Source organism: Aquarana catesbeiana, linkage group LG03 (genome assembly GCF_042186555.1).
Source record: "Aquarana catesbeiana isolate 2022-GZ linkage group LG03, ASM4218655v1, whole genome shotgun sequence".
Lineage (NCBI taxonomy): Eukaryota > Metazoa > Chordata > Amphibia > Anura > Ranidae > Aquarana > Aquarana catesbeiana.
This window is the reverse complement of record NC_133326.1, coordinates 404,622,810-404,645,442: the sequence shown is the minus strand read 5'-3', so window position 1 is coordinate 404,645,442 and position 22,633 is coordinate 404,622,810. Positions and strand designations below refer to the sequence as shown.

Genomic DNA, 22,633 nt, shown 5'->3' with positions numbered 1-22,633 from the left:
CTGCCTGACCGTGGTACTAATAGGATCAAATAGAACACCTGTAATTTTCTTCAGGTAGCTTTATATACTGTAACCAGACAAGCCTGCCGGTCAGTAGGAATTTAACAGGAACGGATCTAGCTGAACACTGTGAGCAGGACGCACTGCACTAAATGTAAATAGCAGGAACGGATCTAGCTGAACACTGTGAGCAGGACGCACTGCACTAAATGTAAATAGTCTAGAAGATAACAGGAACGGATCTAGCTGAACACTGTGAGCAGGACGCACTGCACTAAATGTAAATAGTCTAGAAGATAACAGGAACGGATCTAGCTGAACACTGTGAGCAGGACGCACTGCACTAAATGTAAATAGCAGGAACGGATCTAGCTGAACACTGTGAGCAGGACGCACTGCACTAAATGTAAATAGTCTAGAAGATAACAGGAACGGATCTAGCTGAACACTGTGAGCAGGACGCACTGCACTAAATGTAAATAGCAGGAACGGATCTAGCTGAACACTGTGAGCAGGACGCACTGCACTAAATGTAAATAGCAGGAACGGATCTAGCTGAACACTGTGAGCAGGACGCACTGCACTAAATGTAAATAGCAGGAACGGATCTAGCTGAACACTGTGAGCAGGACGCACTGCACTAAATGTAAATAGCAGGAACGGATCTAGCTGAACACTGTGAGCAGGACGCACTGCACTAAATGTAAATAGCAGGAACGGATCTAGCTGAACACTGTGAGCAGGACGCACTGCACTAAATGTAAATAGCAGGAACGGATCTAGCTGAACACTGTGAGCAGGACGCACTGCACTAAATGTAAATAGCAGGAACGGATCTAGCTGAACACTGTGAGCAGGACGCACTGCACTAAATGTAAATAGCAGGAACGGATCTAGCTGAACACTGTGAGCAGGACGCACTGCACTAAATGTAAATAGCAGGAACGGATCTAGCTGAACACTGTGAGCAGGACGCACTGCACTAAATGTAAATTGCAGGAACGGATCTAGCTGAACACTGTGAGCAGGACGCACTGCACTAAATGTAAATAGTCTAGAAGATAACAGGAACGGATCTAGCTGAACACTGTGAGCAGGACGCACTGCACTAAATGTAAATAGCAGGAACGGATCTAGCTGAACACTGTGAGCAGGACGCACTGCATTAAATGTAAATAGTCTAGATAGAAGATAACAGGAACGGATCTAGCTAAACTGAATACAGTGTATATATATATATATGCAACACCTGGGATGCATATATATACACAATACACTGTAAGTGCAGCTAACTGACTGACTGTTCTGCCTAATCTATCTAACTCAAATCAAATGACACTGTCTCTCTCTCTCTCTATCTCTCAGCACACCGGAACACACACTACACAGGGCCGCCGTGCAGGCGGCCTTATATAGTGTGGGGTGTGTACTAAATCCCCTGAGCCATAATTGGCCAAAGCCACCCTGGCTTTGGCCAATTACAGCTCTCTCTACTGACAGCGCTGTGATTGGCCAAGCATGCGGGTCATAGTGCATGCTTGGCCAATCATCAGCCAGCAATGCACTGCGATGCCGCAGTGAATTATGGGCCGTGACGCGCCACACGAATTTAGCGCGAACGGCCCATAACGTTCGCAATTCGGCGAACGATCGAACAGCCGATGTTCGAGTCGAACATGGGTTCGACTCGAACACGAAGCTCATCCCTAGTCAAGACGTGGAGGGCTCCGCCTTTATAGCCCTCTCTCTTAGACCTTATAATCCTGGTGGTGGCTATGTTTGCTGGGGAGATCCTTATCACACCTACAGGAAGATCCCATTGGGGTAGTGTGTGAGGGCCCCCAAGGCCGTCCTGGCGCTCACCCAGCAGGAACACATACTTAACCATCATATTCTACTCTAGCGGTGTTGGGCCCCCTCTGACTGCTCTGACCTGAATACATTGATTTATTACTCTGGGCCTATCCTTATTCCCCTGGAGCACTCTACCATTTACCCCGGAAGCTATCATAGCTTATCACTACCCTCATACAGCCATTATAAGCCAGCTAGCTCGCATACATAGGGGTTTCACTCTGATTGTTTACCCTCTCTCCACCCTATTCACTCAAGGCAAAAGTCACTGAGAGGTTCTGATACAGTGAAGGTGGCACTCTACATGGCTGGAAGGGTTTAAAGGATGTTTTTCAGTATTTGGTAGCAATTATGATACGATTTTCTTTCACTCTGTCCTTATTCTGATCCCGTACAGTACTTCTTCTCTCCTCTTTTAACTCAAAACAGTCTTGTTATTTAGTATCCAGACAGCTGTAAAGATCTAGTAAGCAATTGCATGTATCTGTCTCAGGACTTTATTGTATTCTGTTTATATGCAACTTTATGTTATATGTGAAATTTCTCAATAAAATTGTTTTAAAATTAAAAACCTGGTTGTACCCTTTTGCCCCCTTAATGACCAGGCCATTTTTTTGCGATACGGCATTGCGTCGCTTTAACTGATAATTGCACGGTCGTGTGACGCTGTACCCAAACAAAATTGACGTCCTTTTTCCCCACAAATTGAGCTTTCTTTTGGTGGTATTTGATCACCTTTGCGATTTTTATTTTTTGCACTATAAACAAAGAGCGCTAATTTAAAAAAAAAAAAAAACATTTTTTTTTTTTTTTTTTACTTTTTGCTATAATACATATCCAAAAATATATGAAAAAAAAATATATTCATCAGTTTAGGTCGATATATATTCTTCTACATATTTTTGGTAAAAAAAAAATCGCAATAGGTGTAAATTGATTGGTTTGCATAAAATTTATCGTGTCTACAAACTATGGGATAGATTTAGGGACTTTTTTATTGTTTTTACTGGTAATGTCAGCGGACAAATCTGACTCCAAATGACACTTTTTGGTGACCAATGATATTATTACATTGATCAGTGCTATAAAATGCATTGATCAATGTAAAAATAACACTAGTAGAGAAGGGTTAACACTAGGGGGCGATCAAGCTTGCTCCCTCAGCATGTTCTAACTATAGGGGAGATGGGCTGCCTGGAACATGACAGAGATCACCGATAACTGGGAACAGTAGGTCTCTGTCATGTCATCTGTCAGTATGGGGATCTGCCTTGTTTACAAAGGCAGGTCCCTATTCTGCCTTTGTCCTCAGCGATCGCGGGTCACCGGTGGACATCGAGTCTGCCCAACTCACGGGCATGCTCCAGCAGTGTGCACGAGAGTGCACCAGTGATGACGTGCGCCTGCCCGCAACTGCGCCTGCATGAGCTGCCATACATGTATGGTGTTTCGCGCAGGAGAGCCAACCTGCCGCAGTACAACTGCGGCGAGTGGTCCTTAACTGGTTAAGTGGTTTGAAGTTAGGCCTATGGTTGGACATTGTTTTGTTTACATACAGAGTAATGTAGAGTTCAGGTGGATGATGGGTGTTTTTTTCTTTTAGTGTTAGACCAGGTCACTAGGGATTGTGGATTTAACTGTTCTGAAATCTATGATGGGCTATATGGGCATTGGTATTAGTTATGGATTGTTGGACTGACAGTCTTGGACAGTCATGGTAAACCTACCTGACTCGACACCAACCTCAAGCATATTGGAGAAAGGAAACAAACAGTTTTGACAGCAGCAACTGTCTATAAAGACTTTGCCACTGCTCAGCAGCTGAAGTGTTGGTGCTTCCACCTGCTATGGTGGTCAATTACCTGAACTGTTCCATCTGCTATCAAAGTCAAGTACCTGAATTGCTCTATCTGTTCTGATGGTCAAGTACCTGAACTGTTTTATCTGCTTTGATGGTCAAGTGCCTGAACTGTCTGTATAAACAAGTAAAAGTTCTATCTATCATGGTGGTTGTGTACCTGTATGTCTATGACTTGTGAGTTGCAATAGTCCGGAGGATGAAATGGACTTTGTATTCTACAGTTCTCTCAGTTCCACAGCGTTGCAATTGCTGTGCTGCAGCTGCAATCTGATCATTTAATGTCTAAAATTCTGCTGTACATGACCAGATATGGAGGACTTTGCCAAGCTTCTACAATTGTAAAGAAACGTTTAATGTTCATACCTGCTCCTGTGCTTTTGAAAAGAAAAGTTATTTTGTTAGTCGAGCACATAGTTATTTTTTTATATTTTTTGAATATTTTTATAATTTTCAGCCCTAACATAGTCAAATGAGATTTTCTGTGCAAGTAAATAAGACAGGTATAGTAAAGTAGGTATCTACACTTTAGATTAGATACACTTTAGATCCCCCATTTTTCATTCAAGGTAAATTTAACCGGTGGGATGGGGAGGTGGAAGAATGTAAACATAGTCAGTTGCTTTCTCTCCACTGGTGACGTTGTACAGTTGGAGGCATTACTTTATGATATTTGTGAGCCAGGGGTTGGAGTGATAGGGAAATTGCATATTTTCTATGGTTCACAATATCTAATAATGAATATAAATGACTATCTGGACAAGCCAGCCCCCTCTCCTTCAGGAATGTGCCATTTTGCTTAGAAGATCATATTGTTGCTTACAAGGAGAATTGGCCGGGCTGTTCTTTTTCTATACATCAAGTTCTATATTAAAACAGCCAAAACTGGTAAGACTTTGGTCTCGTATCCAGAGCTGCATCATGCATCATGCAAGTGTCTGATCTGATTATCTAACCACGCCTTTATGGGGGACTCCATGGCAAAACAGTATCTTTAATTAAGTATTCTTGTCATATTTTCTTTATCTTTATCTGTTATTATCTTTAATAAAATGTTATATTTATAAGTTTGTGTGATCTCTCTTCACACATATCAAATAAAAACCCTAGAAATACCTAAATGATCATGTGACCATGATAGAACACCTGAAAAAACAGCCTTCCCACAGTATGCAGTCTTATACAAACTGGACATGCTAACTAATTAACAACATACTGAAAGAGGCACTGGGAATTTTCAAACTTGCATGTAAAGTAATATGAAGAAAAACTTCAAACATGCTCAACAGCTCTGGTAAAGTGGCTTCCACACAGGAAGACTTCCCTCAGTGGGGACCCAACAGTAGCTCAAACCATAGAAATACAAAAAGGAGTGCAAAACCAAAGCCAGATGAAGAAGTCCAATATAATGTTATTGTTGGTGAATAAGTCATATGGAAACAGCCAACATGTTTGGAGAGACAACAACACTCCCCTTCATCAGGGCTCAACATAGGATAAACCTTGGGCTGATTTAGAGAAAACATTGACTTCCCATATTCTTGGAGCAATGGTGCCCCATTGCTAATCAGCAACTGTTTTAAAGTTGTTATCAATTGAGGAGATTTCTACACTGATTAAAATTAAAGTTCATCCATGTTTGTACTGGCCTCGCCCCTCTCTGGCAGCACCATTATGGCGCATGCACAGATATACTGAAGAACTCCATGTGGTTTTCAGGTCCTGGTAGAGCTCTTTGGCACATCTGCACATGTGCAGGTGATTTTTCCTGCATGTGCAAAGAGGGCGAAGGTTTGGGACTTCCCTGATAGCCATATTTTGCACATATGTGGGACAGTCAGTGAAACCAGTGTATGCAAAGCTATGTTGCAGGGCTTGCTCAGGAACCAAAGCCCTGCAGCACATCTGCACAGGGAGGGCTTGGGCTTGAAAAAAACATAATTCTCACCAAGGCAAAAAATGCAGAAGTACTTCTTTGCAGCACAAAATACCTGGGATTAGTTTTAAAGAAATATGCTCAATTGTAAGAGAGGGAGGAGGGAAGAGGCAGGGCAACATGACATGACATTTAGGGTAAAAGTCCACTTTAAGATCTTCCACCAAAGTTTTATCCTGTGTTGAGAAATTTTGGTGCCCTCATAATGTGTTGGATATTTTTATATTACTTATTCACCAACAATTAAAATTAATTTGGGATCTTTTTTTTTCAGATATATATGATATGCTGCTTGTTTCTATATTTCTATTATTTATAATTATGGTATTGCCACCCCCTATCGATTACATTGTGCTTTGCTATGCACACCATGGCCCACCTTATTCAATAAAATTAGGTCCTCTCATGTAGCTGGCAAAGCCCCCCAAAGTGGGGTCTACTGCTGCTTTTTGCCTAGTTGTAGGTCAGCAATCTCTCTGAATCTAATAGCCAGAATAAAAGAATGAGAATGTGTCCTAAGAGGGATACTGAACAGTTGTCATAGCGAATAGGCAAAATTGAGGTTTTTTTTTTTTTTGCATAAATCTCAGAGAGAATTAAGACATTTTAGTGAATGTATTGCAGTCATTAGAAAAAGCGAAATTAAGATGGCTTTGGGAGGTTTTTAAGCGTCATCCTGAATGTTTCTGGGGCTGCTTTATTTATTTATTTGTAATTGTTTTACCTATTATTAAATATTTTCCAAAAACTGCTTTTATTAAATATTTCTTTCAGGCTGGGTTCACACTATTGCGAATTGGATGCGGAATTCCTCGCATCCAATTCGCAAGACAGGAGCCTGTGACTGACTCTCAATGGAGCTGGTTCACACAGCTCCGGGACGGGTGCGGAGCAAATTGCACAAGAGTCCTGTGCATCTTCTGGTCCATTCCGAATTCAGCCAAAAATTCTGGGCAAAATCAGACCTGAAACGGTGAACAGGGACACACCAGACCCCTGCAGTGAGATGCTCCGCACAAGATGTGAGCCCAGCCTAAAGAAGCACATCAAGTGCCCCTAGAAAGTATTACAGTAACAACTTTATTGAATGGTTGTTGGTAAGCAAACCCTTTCATAACCAGCTCAGCACTAGTGATAAACACATCTCTCATTAACAAAGCCATTCATCACCATGTCATTAGCAGTGCTCTTAGTTCTGTAAAATAATAAATAGAAATGGTTAAATTACAATTCCAGTCTAAGCCAAAGTAGACTTAAAAATGTTGTTTCTTCCCTCCTAACACCTATGCTGATTACCCTGTGTAAAAATGATGTACATATTTACCGATTTTCAGCTGGATCAGGTCCAGTCATGTAATCCGGCTGTCCTGTGTCAGCCAGTGGCAACTTCTGTGGAGAGAAGGGAGTGCCAACAACTGCTCAGACACTCCCAGGCATTTCCAGCATTGTTGAGCACTCCCCCCTGCAGCTGCCACTGGATGACACAGGGGATCATGTGACCAGGGGTGTACCTAGAGCATTTGGCATTCGGGGTGGATTCTATATCTGCCCCCCAACTTTAAAATGTAAAAACACCCACAAAAATTTGTAATGTTTCAAGAATATGCTGACGTTGCTGATATAGACGTCAAGTGATGTCATGCGTAAGTGGAACCCGGAAGAATCCTCCTCTCTCTGCTCCCCTGGGCAGCCAGGCCCCTCCGTCTCCTCTGCAAAAATGGCACCAACCCAGGGGTGGACTGACAACTCATGGGGCCCCCTGTGTCCCCTCCCAGAGAGAGATTGGGAGAATGCTGTGGACCATGATGTTAGGGGGATTGCTGTGGACCATGATGTAAGGGGGATTGCTGTGGACCCTGGTGTAAAGGGAAACTCTGATGTAAGGTGGTTTACTGATTACCAGAGCACCCACCTTACATTAAGGCAGAGGAAACTTGGCAAATGGGCTAAGCCAACCTGCCAACAGACATTGGGGAGTCAGTGTGATCTGGATGCATACAAAAAAAAAATGGGGAAATCACCTGAAATCTGTATTCCCCCCACTAATCAGTGCCCCCTGCCCCCAAACAAGGTCACTTGGGAGAATAATTGACCAGTCAAGATTGCCACCAAATTATTTCACCTGCCTCCCAGGCACCAGCACCCCTCTAGAGCTCCCACACTCCCACCATGTGTGTACACCACTCAGGGGCTGCCTGCACATTTAGCAGGCTTTGTGTGGAAGCACATAGAGAGCCAGACAGGAACACAGTGCTGTCAGTGAAGACAATGCAGTGTATACTATGGCAGCAATGAGCGCCGTGTTTACACACTCACCCACAGTCTCGCTCGCTCCTAGACTCATTCTCCCACTGTTTGAATCCGGCACCAGCTCCCTCCACACAGCCACTGCTCACCTCCCATTGGCTGTTCCGGCTTTCTTACTCTTTCTGGGCTGGGCAGGTGGAGGACGGAGTGCTCAGTGATTGGGGAATAGCATAGAGCCGGGGAGCAGGAAGGTTACGAGAGGAGGGCAGAGTAACAGTCTGGGACACATAAGAAGTCCTGTGTCCACAAAGATGGGGGTGCTAGCAATATTTTTGGGGTTGCCACCTGGTACTGCCCCTGCTTTGGAACTATGTACAACCGATCCCTCTGCAGAGGAGCCAGAGAGAGAAAGCCAAGAGCGCTGCAGGGGGATCTGCTGCCTTATCTGTCGCTCCTGGTGTCACCCCTCTGGCGGGTGTCACCCAGGGTGGACCACCCCCCAGCGCCCCCCCATTGGTACGCCACTACATGTGACCAGACCAGAGAGGGCTGAGAATAGGTAAGTATGTACAGATTTTTATACAGGTTAGTCAGCATAGATATAGGAAAGGGGAAGGCACATTTTTAAGACTAGTTAGACTAGTTAGGTTCAGGCTGGAAATCTGCTTTAAGTGTTGTATGCCATTAACTTGACATGAATATATGCCTTAATTGCAAGAAGAAAAGCGGGTTCCCCTAAATGATGCATATATTCATTACATTTGAACATTTTGTAGCTTGGGATGTATAAAGATATGATACAGTATTTGTGTCTCAAAAAAAATCTATTTGTGAATCTGTTAGTTCACATATTTGATTTGTTGTTTTCGGTGTGTATGTTGTAGCACTCTGCAAGAAATGTAGTGAGGTGTTTATGGCATTGAAAGGTACCTACATTCTATCTTTCAATAGAGGCATCCTTTAATTTTTCATTAATTGGGGTTGGTGTAATATATATTTAGGGGTTGATTTACTAAAGGCAAATAGGCTGTTTACTTTGCAAGGGAATTTCCCCTAAGCTTAGGAAACGAGGTGAAGCTCTGCTGACTTCTATTATCCAATCATGTGCAAGCAAAAATACTGTTTTTTTTTTTTTTTTTCATTCCTTGCATGTGATAGTGAATGTAGTGAAAATGTAAATTAACCCCTTAGTACCCTTATGAGAGATAAACAGAACAGGAAACCTGGAATATATTCAAGCTGCTGTTTTTGATTTCAGTGAGCAAAACACTGCAAAACTGTTTTTCCTGATTCCTCCCTTTAAATGTGTGCTCTGCTATGCATTTCAGACTCCTGCCACAGCAACATATTTTATACGAGGAAATAACAGTAATCCCAGAATAACACTTATCAAGTAAATTATGTGCCACAGGTAGCATACATAGAAAATAAATATTTACCTAAAACAACTGTATTGAAAGATACAATTTCTTTGTCCTTCCCATCATTGTAAAATGCCAAGTGCCATATCCCAACATCTAAATACTGGACAAACACAGCCTCATTCTGCACCAATGTCTGGACGCTCCGACGTTCTCTGGGGGCTTCAACAACACTCCACTTCTCCTTGCCATCCAAACGTTCCATGAAGTCATACTGTAAGCAAAAACAATAATAAAAGCTGTATGTTAAACTGTTAAAATGTTAAACTGGGTAATGCAATTAGAACAGAATAATGATGCATCTAGGGCAACGTTTCCAAAATCTCTCCTCCAGTAGTGCGTGTTTTAAAAAGTAATCTTACTTGTGCATAGATAAACAAATATCATTATTGAAACACCAATTATTTTATCTCCAAAGAGCTCTACAAATCACAAGGTTCTAGTGAGACTTGAGCACAAGTTTGTGAAAGACAGGCCTATGGCATACTAATACTGAGATTAGCTTACAGCATGAATGCCATCGGAGTTCATATGACACAGCACAGGAGGAATGTGTGTATATTATATATATATATATATATATATATATATATATATATATATATATATATATATACACACACACACACACACATTATATGACCACATATTTGTGGATACCAGGCCATCACACTTACAGTATATGAGCTTTTTGATTTTAGGATGGTGGAAATTAATATGGGGATACTCCAACCTCACTTTTCCAGCTTCTATACCAATCTCTATTCTTCAGGAAAGCCTTTCTAAAAGATTTTGCAGTGTATGTGAAGACCATGCAAGTTCCCCCACACCAAAGTATCAAAAGATGTCCTTTTACACCTGACTTTGGGTGCAGGGGCAAAGTCATTCTGAAAAAAATATATATTTTTCCCAAACAGTTGTCACAAGGTGACAACACAATTGTCCAAAACATCTTTGTACTGTACGCTGTAGCATTACTAGTATATTAAACAATTCAACTCACTTGGTTATACAGTTTATAGTTCAATGGAACTATGTATCCAGAAATTGTAGAACCATGTATCAAGTAATCTAGAAACCCCTTAGCAGTCTTCTACAAATATTTTGATCACTATAAATTAGTAAAAGTTTAAAACCTTAGAGTTACCATACCATACCATATATTACTGCTTTTCTGACACAAGCCTCTATGTATAAGGTGGGTAAACTTAATTCCCTGTTATGTTGTACACTGCAGCGTTGTTCCTGTCAGATGAAGCAGGGGACCTCAATAGCTGCTAGACAAAGGATTCTGCTCTCTCTTCCCTCCAATTCCAGCCGGCCGTGGGTGGAAGAGAGTGGACATCCACTGAGAACACACCTCCATCTCAGTACAGTGCTGCTGGGGAGACTCCCCATTTTCCTGTCTCCCCTTGTCATGGGACAAATCTAATGACTAGAGACAGGTGCATGGAGAAGCTGCCTTCATTCCTGGTAGGTGTCATGCCAAGGAGGAGGTCTGAACTGAGTACACAGAAGGTGGGGGAAAAGTCAGCTTTACAATTTCCCTTTCCTTCTCAGAACCCCCCCAAGAGTCCCTTAGTCACCTCCTTCTGTTACAGCCCTTCAGCCCGTTTTTCCTCCCTCAGAGACCCCCCCCAAGATTTTTCAATGATGTCCAGGTACTTTTTTTTTCAAAACCGTTGATGCAGGGGCTTCTTTTTTCTTACAGTGACACCACAGACACAGGGGCATGGCATTTTATTTCCTTACAGTGAGACCACCAACACAAAGACATTTTTCCTTCTAGTGACACTACACACGCAGAGACAATTTCCCTTCCAAGGACACCAAGGACCCAGAGACAATTTTTCTTCCAGTGACACCACAGGTGCAAGGAAAATTGTCCTTCCAGAGACACAAAGGACACTGCAGGGGCATATTTTTATTTCAGTGACACCACCGACACAGGGCACTTTTTCCTTTCAGTGACACCACCAGTGCAGGGACATTTTTTTTTCCAGTGATACCATTGACACAATAACATTTTTTCCTTTCAGTGACACTACCAACACTGGGAATTTTTTTTCATTTTAGAGACACTACTAATGCTGTGACATATTTTCATTGTAGTGACACCATCGATGCAGGGTGATTTTTTTCCTTATGCACTGTTAGCCCCATATTTGTGCACCAATTTAAAGCTCTACAGTTTGTTGTGGTATACCACAGCTATTGGTGCTATTTCAACACAAGTACATACCACTATTAGCCCCACCCCTTTCTCTATTAGGGTTGGTACAGTTTGGCATCTTCACCCTGAGTACTGGGTGACCTTGTCACAGCACTGTGTCTACATGCCCTGCTTAGAGTAGTGTACATACCCTAGTTATAGTTGGTTACGTACTAAAAAACACACAGACAACATTCTATCAGTTTAAGCATAACTTATCTCATCTGTTTGCTTCAAGGTAAAACAAAAATGTTTTCTTTCCTATACACTGTTGCATTATTTTTATTATCTTTGACATATTTAAACAAAATGTTGTGTAATTTAAAGCCCCACTTGTCTAAAATATACCAGCAAGTAATATGATTTAAGAAGCATTTTATGTATTATATTTTCATTTTAGAACAATTTTCGTGTATGTATTAGCCATTTTACAGGTTTGCGAAATTCTCAGTGAAACTTAGCTAAACTGCTTTGAATATTGCTTTTGTCTGAGATGTAAAGCGGGAAAGCTGTATCGTGTTGCTATGCCTGAATGATGAATCTATTAGAAAAGTCACATTAGTAATATGCCTTGGCTCTCCATTCAGTAGTACAAGAATGAGAGTAATGTGCTGTTAACAATACATTAGCTCCAGTTCAAGTGAATGGAAGTCAATGCATTGCTAACTGTGCATTAGATTTCACAATGAATAATCCCCAAAATGGATCTGTAAAATATTGCATAACTATTACTATACTGTCATGGAAGGTATATTGAGTCATGAAACTGTTGTCAATCCCTGCGCTGTTTTAATAAAAAATATAGAGAATGTGAAGGTGACACTGGCACACATCTATGTGTTTCCATAAGTGTGTCTTGTAGACCAGATGAAGGAATGATTATCAGTGATGCAGTTTGTGGTTTGTGCAGTGATGTCATTGCATTATGCTGAAGCTTTTGAAACTAAAACCTCCCCAAAGTTAAAGTGAGATGATGGGCAAAATAAAAAAAAAAAAATGACATATATATGATGCAGTCTGTCAGTACCATTAAGGCCAGGTTCACACTAGTGCAATTTCAGATGTGACTTGGGTGATACAAAATAGCATAACAGTGGAAACCACATTGATTTCAATGATGCTCGATCACATCAATGCAACTCAATTGCAATGTGACTTTGGGACAGGTACATGCCCTAGTTTGTAGTAATGCAGCATGATTTTATACCTCATAGACTTCAATGGAGGCACACCAAAAACGCATGTACATGTGTTTTTTGGTGCATTTTTGCCCACAACCCACTGGTGTTCTAACAACCAGTGAATCATCCCTGCTGCTGTCAGAGTCCTAACATAGGTGTGCGCAGCCTATTACATTAGGGTGTGCACCCCAAAGCTCAAACACACATGTATGTATGTATATATATATATATATATATATATATATATATATAAAAACTCATGGAACGATGCTTGATGCCAAAATAAGTGTCCTTTACTGAAAAGTTAATCCATAGAATATTGCAAAATACAAGCAATACTTGAGTTAGAGTTTTTCTATTATTTATGGTGGAAGTTTGGGAGTCCACCCTGACGGTGCTTTGGTCTAACAAAGATATCAAGACAAGAGGGTAACCCACCTGATGTTCAATTATATATATATATATATATATACATATATACACATATATATATATATATATATATATATATATATATATATATATATATACATACATACACACACGCGTGCGCTTTTAGAAATGAATGTAAACAAACATTTATTTTAAAATGTATTAAAACATGTTTTAATTAAATAAACACTTTTCAATGTAAAAAAAAACAAAAAAAAAAGTTTTTTTAAAAAAAAATGTATTAAAACATTTATTTGTTCACACTAGCGGTTGAGGTGCAGTAAAACCCTGCTGTTGAGCTGTGCTTTTATTGCCCCTTAAATTGCTTGTAAACCCTTACAATCCACTTTTTACTACAGGTAAGCCTATAATAAGGCTTAAAAAAATATAATATGTGAATAAAGGCCTCCTTCCACTATCTCGGTGCTAAGGATATGTCAGGTTTCATACAATAAATTGAGCTTCCACAATTGTAACAATAAATGCCATCACTGTGTAATATTAATAGTAATAAAAACAGCTGCCGCTTAAAATGCAAATGCGTAAATATCAAGAAAAAGATAATAATAATAATTGCACAGATCCAGATCAAGTGCCTAAAATTATTATAGCAGCGCTACTATCATAAAGTTTATTATCAGCTTTTGTGTGTATATAGTACACATAAGTAGTAAGTAGTTGATGTGAAAACAGTTCCAGAAACCTCAGATGTGTATATAGTATACATAAATAGTAAGTAGTTGACAGATGATGTGAAAACAGTCCCAGAAACCTCAGATGGAAATCTTGCTGTTGTATCATAAAACACCTCATACTGCAATCTGTGCACCACACTCCCCTTCGGGGTTTACACTCACCAGAGGGTTGTATATATCAGGCATGGATTGATAAACCACAGCTCTCCTCAGCAACAAGGAAGGTGTCACAGCATAACCACTGTTTTTTTCTTGTGCTCATCCATGTATACAGACGTTTCTATTTGTAATGTCTTCTTCCTGATCAGACTGTAGGTCATGCCTTACATTCCTGATATATACAACCCTCTGGTGAGTGTAAACCCCGAAGGGGAGTGTGGTGCACAGATTGCGGTGTGAGGTGTTTTATGATACAACAGCAAGATTTCCATCTGAGGTTTCTGAGACTGTTTTCACATCACCTGTCAACTACTTACTATTTATGTATACTATATACACATGAAAGCTGATCATAAACTCTATGATAGTAGCGCTGCTATAATAATTATAGGCACTTGATTTGGATCTGTGCAATTGTTATTATTATTATCTTTTTCTTTAACCACTTCCCACCCGGCCACTGCACATATACGGTCGGGTAGGCGCTTCCTCCTTTTGAGTGGACATTCAGGAAAGTCCCTCAGAAGGAGGGGGATCACGCGCACACGTCCCATCGCAGCAGCGCGATCCCGATGCGCTTGTGTCACCCTGACACGGCGCATCTCCGATCGGCAGGAGGGCTCTGTGATTGGTCCTCCTGATCACAAGATGGCTGTGTCCAATCAGAGCTGTCATGTGATGTAAACAGAGAGCTGTTTGCTTGGCGATCTGCTCTCCTCTCCTCACACGGAAGTTGTCAGTCAGGTGAGGAAAGCAGATCACTGCAGCCAGCCGGTGATCAGCGAGTATGAGCTGTTTTTACACACTGATCACTGGCACAGTGTCCCCACACAATGTAAACACACACAGTGTCCCCTAAATAGTGTCCCCAAAACATTGTCCCCACACACATGTCCCCACACAGTAAAAACACCTGTCCCCACATATGTAACACTAAAATCATATGTCCCAATGATCATCTGCACACATATGTCCGTGATCATCTGCACACATATGTCAGTGATCATTGCATACATATGTCAGTGATCATACAAACCAATTATTATACACTTAACAGGATTTTTTTTTACCAAAGACATGCAGCAGAATATATTTTGGCTTAAATTTATGACAAAATTAGATTTTATTGGATTTATTTTAAAACAGAATGTAGAAAATATTATTTTTTTTCAAAATTTCCGCTCTTTTTTTCGCTTATATTAGGGTCTGGTATGAATTTTGGTATCAGATTAGGGTCTGGTATGAATTTTGGAGGGTCCCTCACAGCATTGCTCCTCTATAAAATGCATACAAGACCCGAAGGGCCTGTTTTGGATTGTGGGGAGCCCCCATGCAATTTTTTAAAAAACATTTTTACTGACAGACTTATTTGTTTACATTCTGCTGTCAGCCAAGAATCCCCCAGGTGTCAACAGAGATGTATTTAGGATGCCAATGACTCATACCTGCTGACTGACATCAATGCACATCAATACACTACATAATCACACTGAAAATCAGATCAAATAGCAGCAAGCAACACACTTTAGTTTAAGAGTGGGTATGTTGCTCCTCTATAGATGCAGTCGAGGAGTGAGCGTAGTCACCCTTAAGCCAAGAAGTGTGTTACTGGCTAGATAACTAGGTGAAAAGAAAGGAAAAAAAGCATAAAAAAAGAAGACTATTGCAAATGTATCTTCTACACAGAGGTCTTCAGATGTATTAAAAAAAATGCTTAAAAGATGATACTTAGAAAATAGACATATTTGGGCTCAAAATGTAGCATAAATGCAAATGTTGATGTGAACCATTGCCACCTGGTTCTCAATGTCTGGAGCCAGAGGCGCACACTATGCACACTCATTGGCTGTAACAACCGTCACATGATCGGAAGTTCTTGCAAGTAAAAAATTACCATATTGGCCAAAATTTATGGAGAAATTAGATTTTTTTAAATTTTATTGGATAAGTTTTATATCAGAAAGTAAAAAAATATTGCTTTTTTTTTCAAAATGTATGGTCTTCTTTTGTTTATAGCACAAAAAACAAAAACCCAGTGGTAATCAAATACCACCAAAAGACAGTTATATTTGTGGGGAAAAAATTACATACATTTTATTTTGGTACAGCATTGCATGAGCACACAATTGTTATTTAAAATAACACAGGACCATATCGAAAAAAAATGGCCTGGTCATGAAGGGGGGGGTAAATCTTCCCAGAGTGCAAGTGGTTAAACATCCATAACACAAACACAAATTACACACACATATAAATGTGCTGTACACACACTGTAGTGCACAAATATACTAAGGCCTTTCCCATCAGTGGATGCACATTATGGTCCAACATAATGCATGCTCTAGTGTGCATTGTGCACATGTACTGCACTGGAATACTACAACATATTGCAGTGGTTATTTTGTTTTATTTTTACATTTTTTTAAATATATTCATTCAACACTACAGTAGAATATTTCACTGTATTGTTGTGCAGCTTGTATGTCAACATTCCACTCAAGCTAGACTTGCTTATATCAGTAAAAAATGCATTTAACCCCCCCCCCCCCCAAAAAAAAAGTAATATATTGCAGCCTACCAATTCTTTCATGTGGTGGCTGCATGAGTGTTTTGTTTTCTTATTTTATCACCTGGTGTTCTTGCGAGTAACACACTTTCTGCTCTAGGGGGACAATGATAACAAGCTGTACTGTATCTGTGGAGAACCAGAATGGTTACACTTGGACAGTACTCTAATAACCTGACCCTCTTCTTTTTCCCATAACGGGGGGGGGGGGGGGGGGGGGTTCTGTAGTCCTTAAAGATGACACGGAACAATGTAACCAGCACAGGCAGAAGGTACAGGAATTTATCAGCTGACTTTTTGAACAGATAAAACAAAACACATTTGAGGGCATAATTAACACACCAAAAAAAGAAAAAATAGGAGATGTCATTGCTAGGGTTTCCTTTATATGTTAAAACTAAACTCCAGCTTTTTGTACACTTCACATAGTTTGTTTTGGCCAAGCTGGCCCAAACAAATTATGTCCCTCACTAACATACGAGGCCGTTGGATGTGCTGTATAAACTAAACTGTATGTAGCTTAGGCTACATACAGCATACCGCACTGTGTTCCGGGTGTGACCCGAGACTTCCAATCTCATACTGGGAACACAGTAGAGCCTATCACAGCGGAGTTCAGCCATTCAGAGAAAGCATTGTATTCTAGGAAGGAATACAAAGCTTCCTCTGATTGGCTGAATCAAAGGTTGTGACATCATAAGCCCACCTCTCTGGCCAATCAGAGGAAGCTTTGTATTCATTGCTAGAATACAAAGCTTTCTCTGAATGGCTGAGCACTGCTGTGATACCCACCTGTATTCCAGGTATGGGGCTGGAAGTTTTGTCCCGAACCCAGAACACAGTGTGGTATTTTGCATTTAGTCTCAGCTACATACAGTTTAAACTGCACATCCAGCGTCCTCACATGTTAGTGAGGAACATAGTCCGTTTGGGCCAGCTTGTCCCAAACGAACTATGTACAGTGTATGAAAATCTGGAGTGCAGCTTTAATATTTGAGCATAGATTTTTAATAAATCTTATTGGAGAATGTTTTTTATTGTAGGACAGCACTCTTGACTTAATTGTTTTTTTATTTACTTCATTTTATGTCTTGTGCTGTTCCAAGTCTACAAGAGTAACTGTATACACTTATAGTATATCTGTAATATGCAATCCATAGATTGCTTTGATGATCACTTTTTAAGTTAAATCATGGGACATAGAAATATAATTTTAGCTAAATATAATTAGGTGTACTGGAATTCTCCATCAATGATAAAATTCACTACCATCCACTACAATCATCGACAGCTCTTAGCTATTCACAATATGTATGAATGCAAGGAACCTTGCTGCAAAGATCCATAACTTTATTTTATCGTTTCAGTACATCATGAAAGTAATTTCACAACTCACAGTTTTGTGAAACTTTTTTTTTTTTTTTTATTGTGTTTGAAAGTGCCAGTGATTAGCCTCTGACTTAAAATGGGCCTCAGGAAATTATTCTGATTTATTGCTCATTACAGAGGCAATATGAATATATTTTAATGTTGAGATAAGTAGGTAGTCTTCAAGGACAAATCAGAGAATCACTGTCCTCATGAGCTTACAATCTAATTTAGGCGTATGAAGTATGAAAACTCTTCTTAAATCAACTATTTTCTTGTTAAGTATGTTTGAAAGATATAGTCCTGTGCAGCTTAAATTAATAGGAGTATAATTTATGCCTGAAATATAGGGATCCCAAAAAATCACTATATGAACACAGAGCTTTAACAGGGGTCTTGATTACGAAAACTCTGCCAGGCAAAGCACTAACTGAAAACAGTAATATGTTAAGTCAATCCATTCTAACTACTTAAAGTTGTTGTACAGGGTTAATTTTTTTCTCCCTAAACAATATACATGTCATACTTACCTGCTCTGTAAAATGGTATTGCACAGAGTGGCCCTGAACCTCTTTTATGAGGTCACCTGATGATGCTTTCAGCTCTTCTTCTATGTGTGCCCCCATAACAAGCAATGCATTAAGGTAAAATATGTCTTTCTTTTAGAATCACTTTAAGGCTGTGTTCACACTTATTCCCGCATCCAATCTGCATGACAGAAGACTGTGACCGGCTCTCAATGGAGTCGGTTCACACAGCTCTGGGGTGGCTACTGTCCACATTGGAAAATGATACTGTGCGTCTTTGACTCCATTTCAGGTGCAAATTCAGGCAAAGATTTGGACCTGATTCGCACCTGTACAGGGACACACCTGACCCTCTGCTGGGACCCACGGCTACGCAAGTGTGAACCCAGCCTTAAGGATGACTATGGTCAAAGTAAAAAAAAAAATATTTGATGCAGTCTTTTAATATCACTAGCACTGCAGGTTTTTTTTTAGTCCCCCTTGTAACATAATTTAATTGCATGTTGATCATGCCTGTAGATTTGTTATTTTTTCACTTCCATTAACACTTTTAGTGTCAGGCCCAGTTTCTCATTTTTCACAATTTTTGCTCTTTACCCTTTTTTTAATGTTCCACTATTTCTAACACACAGCTTACAAATTAGTAAAATTTCCCCCAAAACATATAGTTTCTGAAAGCAAAGGGCCTGTAGAATTAAAAGATGGTGTTTCTGATTTTTTGCATATCACAATAGTTTTGCCAATGTTTATCAAGCCTTTAAACTAAAATAATTTTTTTGCACATGCAAATATGACATGCCTTCCACAATTCTTACTAAGGCTAAATGATTAAACCTGTAATAATTAAAAAAAAATTAAAATTATGTTAATAAGTAACAAATACAGTAAAACCTTGGATTGTGAGCATAATTTGTTCCGGAAACATGCTTGTAATCCAAAGCACTCCTATATCGAATTTTCCCATAAGAAATAATAGAAACTCAAATGATTAGTTCCACAACCATTTATTCATAAGTCCTTCAGTTTACTGTCCATATAAAAAGATTACAGAAATGTGATAGGATGGTTAACCATAAAATGTCCAACCACAAATGGAAGCCTCCACATGGGATTAGAAGCAAAATTCATCAGGAGCTACAGAGTATAAAAGAGAAGAGAGGCGCCTCTAAGTGTAGCAATATGGTTACATTTAATGAAGGTACAACATTTAGCAACTTACATAGTTGATGATTAAAAGATGCACACCTAAGTATGCAGGCAGTGGGGGTAAAGCTGTCCACATAGACCATCCTCTGCACCTACCTGCAGTAGAGTGATCTGAAAGAAAGGCTTGAAGCGCAGAAGCGCTCGCAGAGTTCAACATGGAAAGGATGACGTTGATGGCGGTGTGGAGGATGGTCTATGTGGACAGCTTTACCTCGGATGCCTGCATACTTAGTGTGCCTGTTTGAATCATCAGCCGTGTGAGTTGCTAAATGTTGTACCTTCATTAACCGCTTCAGCCCCGGTAGATTTTACCCCCTTCCTGACCAGAGCACTTTTTACAATTTGGCACTGCAACGTTTTAACTGACAATCGTTCAACACTGTACTCAAACAAAATTTGCGTCCTTTGTTTCCCACAAATAGAGCTTTCTTTTGGTGGTATTTGATCACCTCTACGGTTTTTATATTTTGCGCTATAAACAAAAATAAAGCGTCAATTTCGAAAAAATATTTTTTCTTTCCTTTTTGCTATAATAAATATCCTCCAAATTTTTTGTAAAAAACAAATTTATTCATCAGTTTAGGCCAATATATATTCTTCTACATATTTTTGGTAAAAAAAATACCAATAAGCATATATTGATTGGTTTGCGCAAAAGTTATAGCATCTACAAACTATGGGAAAGGTTTATGGCATTTTTATGGCATTTTTATTTTTTTTACTAGTAATGGCGGTGATCTGCGATTTTTTTTTAGCGGTATTGCGACAGACAGATTGGACACTCTTGACGCATTTTTGGGACCATTGACAATTATACAATGATCAGTGCTATAAATAGGCACTGATTACTGTGTAAATGTCACTGGCAGGGAAGGGGTTAACACTATGGGGGGCGATCAAGGAGTTAACTGTGTTTTCCTTCAGTGTGTTCTAACTGTATGGGGATGGGAGTGACTAGGAGAGGAGACATATCATTTTTCCTACTTAGTAGGAACAAACTACATGGCTCCTTGCCTCTGACAGCGCAGGGATTTGTGTGTTTACACACACAAATCTCCGTGCTGGCGCTCGTGTACACGGTTGCGCATGGCCGGCAGCAATCATGCCCGCTGGGTCTCCCATTGGGTCCCCCGCCGTGCAGCGGGCAATATGCGCACGCTCTGGTGGCAGAAAAGCGGAGGGACGTACCCGTACTGAGTTTCGCCCAGGGAAGCCATTCTGCCGCAGTATATTTGTGTGAGCCGGTCGGGAACTGGTTAGATGTAACCATATTGCTACACTTAGAGACACCTCTCTTCTCTTTTATACTCAGTTGTGAAATGATGCTACTTGTACTGTATATCAAGACATCACTCATTGATTATAAAAAATAAAAATAGCTTGTCTTGCAAAACACTCTCAGATCAAGTTACTCTCAATCCAAGGTTTTACTTTATTTGTAAACTAAATATTGTGCTTTTTTGCGAAAAGGTGAAATCTCTAGGAATGTAAAACTGTAAATAAGTAATATATTATATATATATATATATATATATGTTATGGCCAGTGTCACTGTTTTGTGCTGGGAGCATACTCACTTTGACCTAGCTGTTACTGACAACTCCTGGTCTCTGTTTATATCAAAGGCCAATAGGATGAGCCAATCATAGTGGTCACATGATCAGGAAGCTCGGGAAATGCCTCTATTTTTAAGAACCCCTTAAAAGGCCTGCTTGAGTGCTGGTAATAGGTTAAGCTAAAAACTTTTAGAATGGCTTCATACCTCTGCATTATGGTAATTAATAATCTGCAGTGTGGTAAGTTGCAGTGTCATACAGTACATTTTAACTGACACTTCAATACACTAAGGCAAAACACCTGCCAATGTGTGAAAATCTGCTTCTCCCCCTCCTCCTGGTGACAGGTCCTATTTTAGGAGACACCAGGGTTTTATGGTTTCTAAAGAAGTGACCAACATTTTACAGTCTCTGGAACTGCTTTGGACGTTAAGGGTTACTGGGCTAGCCAGCGGCAAGCAGTTCTGTTCCAGCATAACCCTAATGCCCATGGCAGTAAAAGTGTTAAAAGAGCAACATCACTTTCCACCCTGCAGTAATGTCACACAGCAGTACTGCTACTCTGTGGAACAGGACAGCCTTAGATTAACATGCAATGTTTATATGGTTTAAAGTAATAGACAAACTACAGCCTAACTCAAGTTAATACCTTTAAATGGTCACAACAAACTGTTTTTTTTTCCCTTGGAAAAAAAGGTTAAGACTAAATAACTAAAAGCTGATCATTGTAAACATCAATGTTAACTGATTTCAACCAACCAATATATCTAAAACTTTTGATGGACATCTTGACTGTTAAAGAAAGTGGAAAAATATTGAATACTGGAGCAATGGGTAATAAAACTGTTTCGGGGGGATTCACACAAGCAAAATCAGCTGTGTTAATGCTGTTGTCAGTCTAAAGCATGTCATTTTTGATTTTGCCCATAGTTACACTTTAGCCATCAGTTTGCCTACTGCTGCTTCTCCTTCCCAGTCTCAATTTTATGGTCTACTAATGGGTTTCATGTGTTTCTGGGCTCAGAGAAAATGTCCATTAAATTTGCCCATGATTTGACCATCTTCTCCAGTTATTGTTTTTTGCATACTTAGTGTAACTCAACAAAGGCAGCTGCATTATGAAAATCTTAAGTTAGAATGTACATCTTTTCCCTGGTTATTATTAATTCAGCTCTAATGAACCTACTAGCACTTTACCAGTGTCAGGAAAACAAATCATTTGAATGACTACTAAGCATTTTAAACAGTACATTTGAAAATCTATTGCTCCATTATCATTGCAAATGCCAAAATTATTCAATCTAAATGTGATTTAAGTCGAATAGGAAGGTGCACGTGAAAACTGGTGGAAAGATGAAGTAAAAGCAGGCATTTATGTTTTGTCTATTTAATGAAACATTCAGTATTTTCCTGTG

The 22,633-nt window shown here is 39.8% G+C and overlaps 1 protein-coding gene across 6 annotated transcripts in view; it reads right to left on the bottom strand.

The window, feature by feature from the left end:
• TENM2 (teneurin transmembrane protein 2) overlaps positions 1 to 22,633 on the bottom strand; it is a 2,056,834-nt gene that overhangs the window by 550,700 nt on the left and 1,483,501 nt on the right. For all 6 annotated transcript variants that reach the window (XM_073620699.1, XM_073620701.1, XM_073620700.1 and 3 more), the window contains one exon: positions 9,335 to 9,530. In XM_073620699.1, coding sequence (XP_073476800.1) covers positions 9,335 to 9,530 — 196 coding nt within the window. The remainder of the gene's footprint in view (positions 1 to 9,334; positions 9,531 to 22,633) is intronic.